Below are 13,897 nucleotides of genomic sequence, written 5' to 3' on the forward strand. Positions count from 1 at the left end.
GTCCCTCTCCTCCTTTCTTGTGGGCTCCTGCCACCCAGTTTGTTCAGCCCTGGGCTGTGTGTGATAGGAAAATGTCCAAAGCCTGCATTTTCCCTGGACAGACATCACACGAAGGAATTCTTGCCTTTTCCTTGCCTCCACACCTTGGTCATGTCAGGTCTGGAACGTTTTGGGGGCTCCTGGACTGCTCAGGCTCTGTGTGCTCAGGGAACTCTGCTCCCACAGGGAGGCTCTCAGGACACAGGTGACAGTGTGAGGGCAGGGGCGGTGACTTTGTGGCACAGCCCTTTTCCCTTTTCCTCCGAGGGTGGCAAGGTGTGTCTGTGTGTCTGTGCAGCCCAGGGACAGCGGGAGCACACCTAGGGGCGGTGACTTTGTGGCACAGCCCTTTTCCCTTTTCCTCCGAGGGTGGCACAGGTGTGTCTGTGTGTCTGTGCAACCCAGGCACAGCAGGATCAGCACCAGGCACAGCAGGATCACACCTGGCACAGCAGGATCATACCTGGCATAGGATCACACCAGGCACAGCAGGATCACACCAGGCACAGCAGGATCAGCACAGGATCACACCAGGCACAGGATCACACCAGGCACAAGATCACACCTGGCACAGGATCACACCAGGCACAGCAGGATCAGCACAGGATCACACCTGGCACAGGATCACACCTGGCCCCAGCCCCAGGAGCTCCAGCAGCACTGAGTTCCCGATGAAATGTGGGAATTGCCACTGCCACAAGGGCAGGCTGCCACTGTCCTCTGGGCATTTGTTCTCTCCAAGAGCCTCACCTGGGCCCGTGTGGGGCCGTGCCAGCCCTGGGCACACAAAGGGCTCCATTGTGGCTCCTGGCCGTGCCGGGGCTGGGCAGGAAGGGCTGTGCTGGGCACTGACAGCAGCGCTCACTCCTGCTCCCTCCTCAGGTTTCCCGGACAGGTATTTATGGCCCCCGGACACACGGCCAGGCTCCCCAGCTGTGCCTGGGGCCGGGATCATGCCCAGCCCGTGCGTGGGCAGGAGGCAGAGCAGCAGCAGCCAGGCGCTCGCCTGAAGTGGAGGATGGAAGGAGGGGACGGTGCCGGCGGTGCTGCCCCTGCTGTGAGTACCCCTGAGCATCCCTGTTCCTGCTGTGAGTACCCCTGAGCATCCCTGTTCCTGTTCTGAGTATCCCTGAGCATCCCTGTTCCTGCAGTGAGCATCCCTGAACATCCCTGTTCCTGTTCTGAGTACCCCTGAGCATCCCTGTTCCTGCTGTGAGCATCCCTGAGCACCCCTGTTCCTGCTGTATCCCCTGTTCCTGCTGTGAGTACCCCTGAGCATCCCTGTTCCTGCAGTGAGCATTCCTGAACATCCCTGTTCCTGCTGTGAGCATCCCTGAGCACCCCTGTTCCTGCTGTATCCCCTGTTCCTGCTCTGAGCATCCCTGAGCATCCCCGTTCCTGCTCTGAGCATCCCTGAGCACCCCTGTTCCTGCAGTCAGTATCCCCTGTTCCTGCAGTCAGTATCCCCTGTTCCTGCAGTGAGTATTCCTGAATATTCCCTGTTCCTGCATTTCCTGTCCCAGCAGCTCCTGGCTGAAGGCTCTGTGTCCCTGTGTCCTTCTCTGGACAAGGCTGTGACAGGACACGGGAATGGCTCCCACTGGCAGAGGGCAGGGTTCAATGGGCTGTTAGGAAGGAATTCCTCCCTGGCAGGGTGGGCAGCCCTGGCACAGGGTGCCCAGGGAAGCTGTGGCTGCCCCTGGATCCCTGGCAGTGCCCAGGCCAGGCTGGACAGGCTGGGAGCAGCCTGGCACAGTGGGAGGTGTCCCTGCCATGGCAGGGTGGCACTGGGTGGGCTCTGAGGTCCCTCCCAGGAGTGGGTGATTCTCTCACAGGCAGTGCTGCTCTGTGCTTGCCCGATCCCCCTCCCAAGGGCAGAGCTGCTGCCATTCCCACAGCTCCTGGGAGGGTCCTGTTGGTCCCCAGCTCCCCCAGCCCAGCTCCTGCCAGGAGCTGCTCTCAGCTCAGGCTGGGTGTGAGCTGTGCCCTGCCAGGGCCGGGAGCTGCTGCACTTCTTGGTGTGCACCTTTGCCACTGGAGGGAATTCCACTGGTTATTGAAAATCTGCCAGTTACTGCAGGGCTGGGGCCCTGCTCTGCTGGACTGGTGGGATTTCAGAGAGGTGCAGTTTTAACTCACTGCTTTTCTCAGAGAATAACCTGGAAGTTCCCAGTTTCCAGTAAAGATCCACAACTGTCCCAAGGCTGGATGAGCCCATCCTCATGCACGTGTAATCCTGGGCATGGATTGAATTCCTCTGTGCTTCAGAGGATTGAGAAACAGGTTATTTTTTAAATGTGGGCTGTGTTTGAGATTATTGAAAGCACATTTTCTGCTTTGTAAAAATCCCGTTATGTGCCATGAAGTTAAATTTAATTGCTTCAATATAAGAATTAAAATAAATTAATAGAGCCAATAGAAATGTCACAGCACTGCCAAGCTCTTTTCCTTGGTCTCATGGAGAATAATTTAGCAAGAAAATCCAGCACAGGGAGGGGGACAGAAGCAGGATCACTCCACACAGGGTCTGATTCCAATGCTGACTGTCCCCTGGGGATTTCTGCTGTAAACCACAATAATTTAATTTGTTGTCCCCATGTCTGGAAAGCTGCCCTGGGGGCTTTGCAGCTTTCCTGGCAGTGCTGGTGCCAGGATGCTGCATCTGGAATTCAGAGCTGTGGGATTATTCCAGGTGCTGCAATGGTTTGGCAGCTCTGCACTCCAGTCTGCACAAGGGTTTGTGTCACGAGCTGGAAACTTGATTGATGAGGAAGAATTGGCAGAAGGGTCCATTTTAACTCCTGTTCCTCCTTTTGCCTGGCTCGCAGGACAGGAGGGCCACAGCACAGTTCCCAGCTCCCTCCAGGACCTTCTGGATCCTCCTGTCCGTCGCCTTGTTGTTTTTTGTGGTTGTTGGTGTCAGTGTCGTGGGGGTTCTCAGCTCCTCCCCCAGCTCTGCCCAGGTAAGGGATGCTGGTCTGGGCAGGCAGCAGCCCTGGGCTGGGTGGCAGCAGCTCCCAGGAGGGATGGGAGAGCTCTGGGCTGAGCTCTGGCTGGATCAAACCCTGCCCCATGCAGGAAGGGGCAGGGAGGTGCTGGCAGGGCTGGGGTCCCCTGGCCCTTTCCTCCCTCCCTTTGGGGGTGAGGATGGAGTCGTGGATCATCCTTCAGTGGGTCAGAGCCTGCTCCTCCCCACCGGATCAGACAGAGCAGGGGCCAGCCCAGGCCCAGCTGGGGGTGTTGGTGGGAGATGCTGCACACAGAGCAGCTCTGGTGGGTGCTGCCCTCCCTCCTCGTGCCCAGGCTGGCTCCCAGCTCCTCCGAGTGACACTCCAGGGCCAGCAGGACCCGCTGAGGAACCAGACAGCCGTGGTGGACAAGGCCAGGAGCACTGTCACCTACTACATCACCTCGCAGAGCAACCAGAGCGCCGTGGTGCTGTACGACAGCAGCAACGTGAGTGCTGGGCACCCTGCCTCCCCAGCTGCCCTTTCTGCCTTCCTCTGCACCTTCAGCCATGAACTCAGAGCAGGGGAGAGCAGAGTGGCCTCCTCAGGGGTTTTGGGGCAGGGTGGGTGTGTGCTGCCTGCTGCAAGGGGCACATCTGTCCACAGGGCTACGTGTGCTACAAGCCGCTGCAGCAGCGAGCCTGCTACGTGAGGAGGATGGAGCCCTGGGACCTGCAGACCCTGCAGACGGCTCTCAACACCTCTGAGCACAGCGTGAGCAGCTGCTGCAGCATCCCGGGACAGCTGGGGGGTGGATTGAGCCTTGCACAGGTCACCGAGTGCTCTGCCCTGTGTGGATTTGCAGGGGTGACTCTCCACCCCCAGGGAGCCGGGCAGGGCTCTCCCAGCCCCTCTTCTGGGGGATGCACTGCTCACAGGAGCAGAGCTGTGCCCCAGGCCGGGCTCTCAGCCAGGGCTTTATCCAGACCCTGATTCCTGTGGGAAGCAGCCTGGGGCAGGGGGCTGTGGCCCCTGGAGGTGAACAGCAGCTCCTGCAGGACCTGCTCCCCCTGGATTCTGTTACCTGCTCAAAAATCCGGGGGAGGAAAAACAAAGGGGGTTTGTTACCAACTGCAGGGAAGGAAGTTGGAGGCAGTCGTGTACAAGGACCCTCAGAACAAAGTGTCAGTGGAGGCCTGGGCAGGGGCAGATTCCATTTCCAAAGACAGAAAGCCCCATTTTTTTGTGCCCCTGCCATCTGCAATCCATTTCCTCAGTGGCTCCTGGGGACTCCTTGGTCCCCACCTCACTCCCAGAGAAGTGTAGGAACACAGACTCCCAAAAGGGATGCAGGGAGAGGAAAGCACCTGCCCAGCCCTGAGGCTCCTAAATGGAGATAAAACTTGGTAGTGCTGGGTTGGCAGAGCCCACAGACAGGAGATGAGAGCTGGCAGCCAGGACTGGCAGCTGGCAGGAGGAACCTGCTGGGGTACAGACCCTCCTGGGTGCCAGAGCAGGGCTGAGGGGCACAAAGTGCCTCGGGAGGAACCAACAGGGACGTTTCTTTCAGGCTGAGCAGCTGCTGCAGCCCAACAACCAGACCCAGTTCTACCGGGAGTTCCTGGGCATCGTGGCCGGGGAGCAGCTGGAGCCCAGGGGGCTGGGGCAGGCTGTGCAGAGCCTGTGTGGGCACAGCTCCATCTTCTGGGTGCGCAGAGGCCACGGTAAGTGGGCCCCCTCCCCTGGCAGGGCAAGCAGGAGCTTTGCAGCACCTCTAAGAGGATCAGGCTGTGCTGCACAGCAGCTGATGCAGCCCAGGACAGGCTGCCAAGGCCCAGGGACGGTGACCTCTAGTGCAAAATCAGACCATTGTTCACCACCCCTGAGAGCTGGCTCGTACCCACCCTGTCCTGAGCCGTGGCACTGGGATGGGCTCTGAGCTGCCCCAGCAGCACAGCACAGCACAGAGCTGTCCCTGAGACATGCTGCTTAATCCCTGTCACCCTCATCCTCAGCCAAAGCAGCTGCTGAGCTGTCAGCCTGCTCCATCTGATCCAGCTTGGATGAGAAAGGTCATTCCCTGAGGCTTCCCCTTGCTCAGCTCCCCAGGGACCCTGCAGCTGCAGCACCAAAGCATCCCTGGGGACCCTGCAGCTGCAGCACCAAAGCATTGCTCTCACTGCTGTCCTTGCTCCTGGGCAGGGCCGGGCAGGCAGCGCCTCATCTACCTGTGCATTGACATCTGCTTCCCCAGCAACATCTGTGTCTCCATCTGCTTCTACTACCTGCCCGAGTAGGTGCTGCAGCCACGGCCGCCCTCTGCCCCCAGACTGGAACTGGACTCCTGAAAAGCCTCTGACTTCCACCAGGAAGGAACACCCACAGCACCCCCAGAGCTTCCTGCTGATTCCGTGCTGCAGGTCAGGAGTTTAGAGAAGCAGCATCAGGAGAGTTTAGGGAAACAGCATCAGGAGAATTTAGAGAAGCAGCATCAGGAGAGTTGAGGGAAGCAGCATCAGGAGAGTTTAGGGAAGCAGGAGGCCTCTGCTCAGCCCTGTCAGCACAGACTCTGCAGCTCTGCTCCAGGGCTGTGCCTGGAATTAGGAATCAGGAGACCCAGGCCCAGAGGAATCCCAGGAAGCAGCTGAGTTTTGGGGCTCCAGGCTCTGCTCAACACAAGGTGGTTGTTGTTACATCTGGGGGTGGTTGGCTTTAGGAGAGCAGCTCTCCAAGTCACTCTGAAACACTTTGAATAAAGGGATTGCAAACCAAGACAAGAGCTGCTTCTCCTCTTTGCTCAGCCTCTCCCATCACTGGCAAAGGCTGACGTTTATTTTTTCCCCACTCTGAGGTACAGGAACATCCAGAGCAGTCAGCAGCCGATGCCCCAGGGATTCCTGCAGCTGAACTGTACCCGTGTCCCCGCAGTGGGACTGTGCCTCCCTCTCCCATCCCCTCCCTCAGGGCCACACACGTTTCAGCCATGTCCTGCCTGGAGCTGAAGGCTGTCCCCTGGCAGAGCCCCAGCCCTCTGCACAAGGACAGGGATGGGTGCAGAGCGTGTCCCAGGCTCTGGAGAGGGTCTGGCAAGGCAAGGGGGAACAAGCAGAGGTGCTGTCCCTGCCACGTGCCATCATCCCAGGACGCTGTCGTTGAAGGCCAGGCAGACCACGGCCTTCTGGTGGCCACTGTACTCCCTCTTGATCTCCCCTGTCTCCACACACCACAGTCTGGCCAGGTTATCAGAGGAGGCTGGAACACAGAGTGAAAAGAAGAGTGGGATGTACATTACCTTTTCAGTTTCTTTTTTTTACTATTATTCTAAGAAATACTTTGCTCTTGCTTCCTTCAGCCATCCTTAGGGCTGGTGATGACCAGCAAGGCAGAGCAGCTCAGTGCACTGCTCTGCATGTGGGCTTTAGCTCTTTTGGAGAGCAGCGAGTGTGGAAATCACCACAGGTGTGTTCAAGGGACTCACAGCTGTGAGCTGTGAGGTGAACAGCACGGCTGGAGATCTCCTCTGCCCCACTGCAGCAGCACAAATGCTGCAGTCAGCAGAACTGGCTGCTCCCAGCTCGCAGCCCCTGTGCCCCACGTGCCAGGCAGGGTCACTGGCCAGGCCTGGCTGCTGCAGGGCCCTGGCACAGCCCAGGGCAGCCTCACCTGTCACGATGTACTGGGAGTCCCCGGAGAAGGCGCAGTCCCACATCCAGCCCCGCGACGTCTCCCCGGGGTTGTTGCTCTTAATGCTCAGCTCTGTCATCAGAGAGAAGTTTGAAGTCCTCCAGATCTTGCACGTCTGATCTGCAGAGCAGGTGGCCAAGAGCCTGCAAGAAGGAGACATCTGAGGGCAAGCTCATCAGTCACTGTCCCCCTGCGGGCCTCTGGTTGCACAGAGCTGGGCCAGGGCCAGTGGCAGCCTGGGGACCTGTCCCCAGGGCAATCACATCTCCTTGCACCTGCACTGACTGAGCAGATTGCAGCTGAACACACTCCGTGCAGGAGCTCACGCTGCAGCAGCTGGATGCCAACTGCAGAACAGCTCTTGGCTGCAAACCTTGCTGAGCTCAGGGAGCACGAGGGGGACACCCTGACAGCAACCCCTGGTGCCACATCCCCTGCCTCGTCCTGCTCCTCCCTGGGGACCTGCAGTGTGCAGCCAGCAGCAGCCACAGCTGCAGCCACAGCTGCAGCCACAGCTGCAGGCACGGCTGCAGGCACGGCTGCAGGCACGGCTGCAGGCACGGCTGCAGGCAGGGCTGCAGGCACGGCTGCGGGCACGGCTGCAGGCACGGCTGGCCCCTGCCTGCCCGGGGAGGGAGGTGAGGGGCTCCACACTCACGTGGAGTCGGGGCTGAACTTGCACTGCAGGGCGTAGCGGTTGTGCGCCGGGATCTTGGTCTTGGGGATCAGCTGCGTCACCTCCTCGCCGATGCCGCCCGTCAGGTTCCACACGTAGCAGTTTCCCTGCAGACACAGAGGGAGCCGTGCCCGGGCTGTGCCAGGCTGGGGGATGCCCACCCAAGGCCAGCCCAGCAGGGCTCACCGAGCTGTTGACGGCTGCCATGTAACTGGCGTCGGGGTCGATGTGCACCGAGTTCACCGACACCTCGGGCTCGGGGATCAGCTGCTCGTTGTGGTCAGTCTTCAGGTCCCAGATGTGGATGGCCCCGCTCTGGTCGCCCACGATCAGCTCTGCCTGCAGGGCACACGGCCGTGTCTCTGTGGGCACCGTGAGCAGCAGCCTGCAGCTGGCACCCACGTGGTGCCCCTGCAGCACCGCTGCAGCCCTGCAGCTCTGGGGTGAAACAGAACAGTCCTGTGCTGCCTCCTCTCCCCCAGCCCAGGGCTGTCCCACATGGTGTCCCTGCAGCTCTGGGGTGAAACAGAACAGTCCTGTGCTGCCTCCCCTCCCCCAGCCCAGGGCTGTCCCACAGCCTGGCTGTCCCACATGATGTCCCTGCAGCTCTGGGGTGAAACAGAACAGTCCTGTGCTCCTCCTCTCCCCCAGCCCAGGGCTGTCCCACATGGTGTCCCTGCAGCTCTGGGGTGAAACAGAACAGTCCTGTGCTGCCTCCTCTCCCCCAGCCCAGGGCTGTCCCACATGGTGCTCCTGCAGCTCTGGGGTTAAGCAGCACAGTTCTGTGCTGCCTCCTCTCCCCCAGCCCAGGGCTGTCCCCCAGCCTGGCTGTCCCATCTGCATGACTCCTGTGACACTCCACAGAAGGCTGTTTCCCTCCCCAGAAGGGTTTGCTGATTTTCTACACCCCAGAGCTGTCCCAGTTCCAGGGCTGTGGCACGGCCACAGCTCCAAACATCCACAGCAGCCAAGTGGTTTTCAGCACGTCTGAGAGGCAGCACTAAGGGACAGGCTGGCCACTGAACAACTGAAGCACTCAAGGGTGCAGACACCAGAAAAACACAACCTGAAGTGGGTTTTTCTCTCTCTCTCCCCTTCTCAGGGGAAGGACAAGAGCCAAGGGCAGCAGCCCTGGCTCTGATCCCGTGCTCAGAGCAGGAGACAATGCTGGCATGTCTCCACTCAAACCCGGCCTTTATCGACAGCCCTGCACTGTCCACAATTTCAGCAGAATCCCTAGAGGAGATCAGGTCATCAGGCACAGCTAATCCTGTTCCTGGGAGCAGAGGCTGGTTCTGAGCCCACAAACACCACTCAATGCATTTCTCTGACTGCACTGAAGTCTCTTCTGGGCTCCTCAGCCCCCTGTCAGCAGGTGTAAACGCTGAGTCCAAACTTTTCATGGCTTTACTCAGGCCGTGAGGAATCCTTGGATAATTGGATCAGCATCTCTGCAGAGGGAACTGCCCAAACAAATGCTGCCACCTTTGGTCTAATTAACCACCTTCTGCTCACAAACCAACACTCTGCACCTCAGCAGCACCGTGTCAGGGATTATTTCACATCTAAGACCTATGTTCAGTAATATTCATTTAACATAACACACCCTCACAGCACTACTGATCTCAAATTTAGCCTGAAATGCCTGACTTGCAAAATTAAACCTTTGCCAAATGAAATGCAAGGGAACATTTCCATTACTCGGGACTTTACAGAGGTTTGCCCGGCCCTGTCTGCAGGCAAAACCACAGCCCTGCAAGCCCAGCCCAGCCATTAGCACTGATTGATCGCTATTGATTTCCCTGCTCCTGCTCCCTTCAGCCTCTTCAAGTGCCCCCACTCTCCCCCTGCTCAGCAGCAGCTGCTGAACCCACTGGGGAACTTCAGCCAAGCCCCACCTGAAGGGAATCCCAGCCAAAGGCCCCAGGAAGCTTGTCCCTGGCAGTGCTGTCACCCTCCAGCTTCCCAGCTGCCCCCACTCTCCCAGCTTTGCTCCCATGGCCTCCCCAGGGATGCTGGGGGGCAGATCCTGCTCCAAGGGCGTTTCCTGCCATGGGATGAGCTCAGTGCAGCCCCTGTGCTGTCCCTTGCAGCAGCCACCAGGTCAGCACCACAAACACACCGTGTGAAGCCCCCAGCCATTCCTGTGGTACCCCATCTGCTGCTGGGACACATCTCTGGTGCCCAGGGTGCCCTGCATCCCTGGCAGTGCCCAGGCCAGGCTGGACAGGGCTGGGAGCAGCCTGGGACAGTGGGAGGTGTCCCTGCCATGGCATGGATGGGCACTGAGCTGTTCCTCAGGATCCTGAGCTGGGAGCCCCAGAGCAGGCAGCTTCCTCACCTGGTTGGGGTGCAGGCACACGCAGTTGATGGGAGCGTTCACCTGGAAAATGCGCTGGCACTGGAGGTTCCGGGACCTGGGACAGGGACAGAGGGGAGCTCAGGGGCTGTGGCACCTGGGACAGGGACAGAGGGGCACTCAAGGGTTATGGCACCTGGGACAGGGACAGAGGGGCACTCAAGGGTTATGGCACCTGGGACAGGGACAGAGGGGTGAGCTCGCCCTGCAGCCGGGCTGCTGTGGCAGGGGGCAGCCCCGGTGCCCACCTGAGGTCCCAGATGCGTGCCATGCAGTCCTCCCCGCCCGTGTACATCCAGCGCCCGTCCTCGTGGAACCCCACCGAGGTGATGTTCTTGCTCACGCCGTCGTAGTTGATGACGGGGTTGGGGTTGTTGGAGTTGAGGTCGTACATGCGGATGTGCTGGTACCCTGCGAGCACGGGCAGCAGCTGGGCACCGGGCAGGGGCCGGGCACCAACTCAGCACCGGGCAGGGCACTGGGCAGGGGCTGGGCTCTGGGCAGGGGCTCAGCACTGGCTCAGCACTGGGCAGAGCTCAGCACCGGGCAGGGCTCAGCACCAGGCACAGCTCAGCACCGGCTCAGCACCGGGCACAGCTCAGCACCGGGCACAGCTCAGCACCGGGCAGGGGCTGGGCACCAACTCAGCACCGGGCAGGGCACTGGGCAGGGGCTGGGCACCGGGCACAGCTCAGCACCGGGCAGGGGCTCAGCACTGGGCAGAGCTCAGCACCGGGCACAGCTCAGCACCGGGCAGGGCTCAGCACAGGCTCAGCACCGGGCACAGGCTCAGCACCGGGCAGGGGCTCAGCACCGGGCACAGCTCAGCACCGGGCAGGGCACTGGGCAGGGGCTGGGCACCGGGCACAGCTCAGCACCGGGCAGGGGCTCAGCACCGGGCAGGGCTCAGCACCGGGCACAGCTCAGCACCGGGCAGGGGCTGGGCACCGGGCAGAGCTCAGCACCGGGCAGGGCTCAGCACCGGGCACGGCTCAGCACCGGCTCAGCACGGCGCGGTGCCCGGCTGCCCGGCGGCCAGCAGCGCTCACCTGCGGCCGCGATCATGCTCCGGTCCGGGGTGATCTCCAGGGCGTTCACCTGCTGCGGGCTCCGTTAAGGTCGCTACCGAGCAGCAGCGGGGCCCGAACCGGGGCCGGCCCCGGCGGCCGGGGCGGCGGGCAAGGAGGGAAGGATACGGAGTCCTGGTGCTGCACCGTGCGGGTGCAGATGCCGCTGTGCGCCTGCCAGAACCGCACCGTGTGGTCGTAGCCGGCCGTGGCCAGGATCACCGGGTCGCTGCCCACCGTGCCCTGCGCCGCGTTCATGCTGCCGCCGCTCCCGGTGCCGCCGCGCTCGGGGAGTCCCTAAAGCCTGCGGGGTCAGTGTCACCGCGCGGGGTGCCGGCCCGGCCCGGCCCGGCCCGCGGGTCCCCCTCACCCGGTGTCCCCCGGTCCCGGCCCCGCTCCGCTCCCGGTGCCCCGCACTGCGCGTGCGCGCGGCGCCTCCCGAGCGCGCAGCCGGCACGGGCCGCGTCCGGCGGGAGCGCGCATGCGCGGGAGCGAGGGAAGGGACGGACCATGGCCGGGGCGCGGGGGGAGCGACGGGCGAGACCACGGAGAGCGGCGGGGGGAGAGCGTGTGCGCAGCGTGCCGCCAGGGGGCGCAGTGCTGGACACGGGATTGGGATTGGGATAGGGATATGGGATATATGGGATATATGGGATATGTGGGATATGTGGGATATGTGGGATATATGGGATATATGGGATATATGGGATTGGATATGGGGTATGGGATTGGGATATGGGATATATGGGATATATGGGATATATGGGATATATGGTGGGATATATGGGATATATGGGATATATGGGATATATGGGATATGGGGGATATATGGCATATGGGATTGGGATTGGGATATGGGATTGGGATATGGAACAAACACTGGGCACAGGGCACACACCGGGTGCCAAGTATGGGACATGGGACACAGTACACGGGACTGACACTGGGCACAGGAGCTGGGGCACGGGACACGCACCGGGCTCCGGGCACAGAGCTGGGCACCGGGCATTGCTGGGCGGGGACCAGCACCGGGTATACACCGAGCCCGAACGGGCACCGGGAACCGACACCGGGCACCGGGCACCTACACCGGGTACAGCGGAGCCGCCCCGGGGCCGCCCCTGGTGCCGGTGCCGCCCGGCCAGGACGCGCCGTGCCGGCGCTCCGGGAGGATGCGGGGATGCGCGGGGGGATGCGGGGGCCGGGGCCGCGGGGAGCCCGAGAGGATGCGGGGGTGCCAGGCAGGATGCAGGGATGCCTGGGAGGATGCAGAGATGCCAGGCAGGATGCAGGGATGCCTGGCAGGATGCAGAGGTGCCTAGCAGGATGCAGAGATGCCAGGCAGGAGTCAGGGATGCCTGGCAGGATGCAGGGATGCCTGGGAGGATGCAGGGGCCCAGCCGAGCCCGGAGGGTGCCCTGCAGAGCGGGGGTGCCCGGGGGATGTCCTTGGCGCGGGGCGTTGTGGGGTGTGCCGGGTTTGCAGGGGGTGCCCCGCAGCACAGAGGGACGGGTGGGGCGTGCGAAGGGTCCCTTGTGCCCAGGGGCTGCTCCGTGTGTGCTGCAGGACCCTGGCATGGGGCAGGCACCGGTTCTGCCCGGGGATAAGGGAACAGCCCCCTCCCGCTGCCCTGGGGTGCGGCCCCACAGGGACCTGCAGCGGGAGTCCCCGGCTGCGGGGCTGCAGCCCCGTGGCCCTGGCGAGGGTCCTGGCGGTGGCACGGGCTGGCATCACGGGCTGGTGGCGGCCAGGCTGCCCGTGGAACGCTCTGGAAGCACGCGAGCGTGTGCACGTGTGTGTGAGCGTGCTCCCGAGGTGTGCAGGGCTCCCCAGGGCTGCCCTGCCGGGGGTGCCGGGACACGGCATGGGGACACCGGGAGCACCGGGAGCGGGGCTGGGGGCAGCCGGCTGGCACCCGAAACCCCCGCTGCCAGCCCGGGGAGCGCAGTGGCACTGCCACCCCCGGACATGGGCTCCCTCCCCGCACGGCCGTGCCATCTCCAGGCGCAGCTTTGGGCTGGTTTCCTTCCATCCTCCTCCTCGGGGCTCTGGGGGTAAGCGGGGAGCGGGGCTGGCTGCGGGGCTGGCAGCAAAGCCCCGGTGGCGCAGGGAGGGGCCGGGGGCCGCGGGCCCTGCTCGCCCCCCGCCGGTGCAGCGCTGTCGGTCCGGACATCCCCGCGGCAGCAGCAGCAGCGGTGTTCAGGAATACAGCGGTGCTCGCGGCGAGGTGCCGGGCTGGGGGCGGCATCACCGGCTGAGCCCCCAGGGATGTCCCCACAGCGCAGGGACACTGCCCCTGGCTGTCCCCGGCACCCTCGGGACTCCAGCGCCCACCCTCGCCCTGGCAGTGCCCTGGGAACCTGCCCTATTTAAATGAGATAACGTGCATTAAAAACACCCGATCCTGGCGAGCTGACAGCCTCTGTCTAAATATTTATCCCCGCTCCGATCAGGCGCTGTGTTCCCATGACAGCGCCATTAGCACTTGGCATATTTATGGCCTTCCTGGGTGCTGGGCTCCCCGTGCCCGCTGAGCCCTCCTGTGTGCCCTCGGTGCCTTTCTGTGCAGCCAGTGGCGACCCCAGGGCTGGCAGCCCTCTCCAGCCTGGCACATCCCTGCGGGCTGTGCCGGAGCTGCCAGGAATATCCCGAGCTGGGCACGGCGGGCAGCGGGAGCCACTTTTGTCCCCCGCAGCACCGGAGCTGCAGTGCCACGAGGGAAGGAGCGCAGGGAGCAGCCTGATCCCCAAAACCATCTCGTGCTCCTCCTCCTGCCCCGGGCACCGAGGCCTGGGTACCCGCGGGGATGGAGCAGGGATGCTCCGGCTCCTGCACCGCGCTGTGACCTGGCCTTGCTGGCGCCTGGTGCTCTGGGGACAGCCAGCACAGCGCGTCCCGCTGCCCGGGGGGGTCCCGGTGCTCAGCCCCGCACCCGCAGAGGCTTCGGGAGGGCTCAGGGCTGTGTCTGGGAAAGGCTCCCTCGGAGCCACGGGGCCGCCGCTCTGGCAACGCAAACAAAACCCTGGCGATCAGCTGAGTGCCTGGGCACCCGCCGCTGCCAGAGCCTGCTTTGTGCTTCCCCAGCGTGCTGGCACTGGGATCAACCCTGAGCCGGGTGTGTTTG

General features: G+C 62.5%; 2 protein-coding genes across 3 annotated transcripts; one reads left to right on the plus strand and one right to left on the minus strand.

Moving 5' to 3' along the window:
• The first annotated feature begins 670 nt into the window (after nucleotides 1–670).
• BRICD5 (BRICHOS domain containing 5) lies at nucleotides 671–5,652 on the plus strand. 2 transcript variants are annotated; one of them, XM_039732459.1, is made up of 6 exons: nucleotides 671–1,096; nucleotides 2,868–3,002; nucleotides 3,343–3,495; nucleotides 3,654–3,761; nucleotides 4,558–4,711; nucleotides 5,285–5,652. In XM_039732459.1, the coding sequence occupies exons 1-6, from the start codon at nucleotides 716–718 to the stop codon at nucleotides 5,344–5,346; spliced, it is 993 nt and encodes a 330-aa protein (XP_039588393.1). In that variant the 5' UTR covers nucleotides 671–715; the 3' UTR covers nucleotides 5,347–5,652. The 2 variants fall into 2 exon arrangements, with proteins under 2 accessions (XP_039588393.1, XP_039588392.1); XM_039732458.1 differs by having other exon boundaries at nucleotides 5,190–5,423.
• Nucleotides 5,653–5,771: 119 nt separating this feature from the next.
• On the minus strand, nucleotides 5,772–11,214 carry MLST8 (MTOR associated protein, LST8 homolog). Its single transcript, XM_039732461.1, has 8 exons — nucleotides 10,903–11,214; nucleotides 10,756–10,807; nucleotides 9,955–10,117; nucleotides 9,689–9,764; nucleotides 7,534–7,686; nucleotides 7,330–7,454; nucleotides 6,651–6,814; nucleotides 5,772–6,239 (listed from the first exon to the last, which is right to left on the minus strand). The coding sequence occupies exons 1-8, from the start codon at nucleotides 11,029–11,031 to the stop codon at nucleotides 6,121–6,123; spliced, it is 981 nt and encodes a 326-aa protein (XP_039588395.1). The 5' UTR covers nucleotides 11,032–11,214; the 3' UTR covers nucleotides 5,772–6,120.
• Between the last annotated feature and the right edge of the window lie 2,683 nt (nucleotides 11,215–13,897).

Source organism: Passer montanus, unplaced genomic scaffold (genome assembly GCF_014805655.1).
Source record: "Passer montanus isolate IOZ18808 unplaced genomic scaffold, ASM1480565v1 scaffold8, whole genome shotgun sequence".
In the NCBI taxonomy this organism is placed as follows: Eukaryota; Metazoa; Chordata; class Aves; order Passeriformes; family Passeridae; genus Passer; species Passer montanus.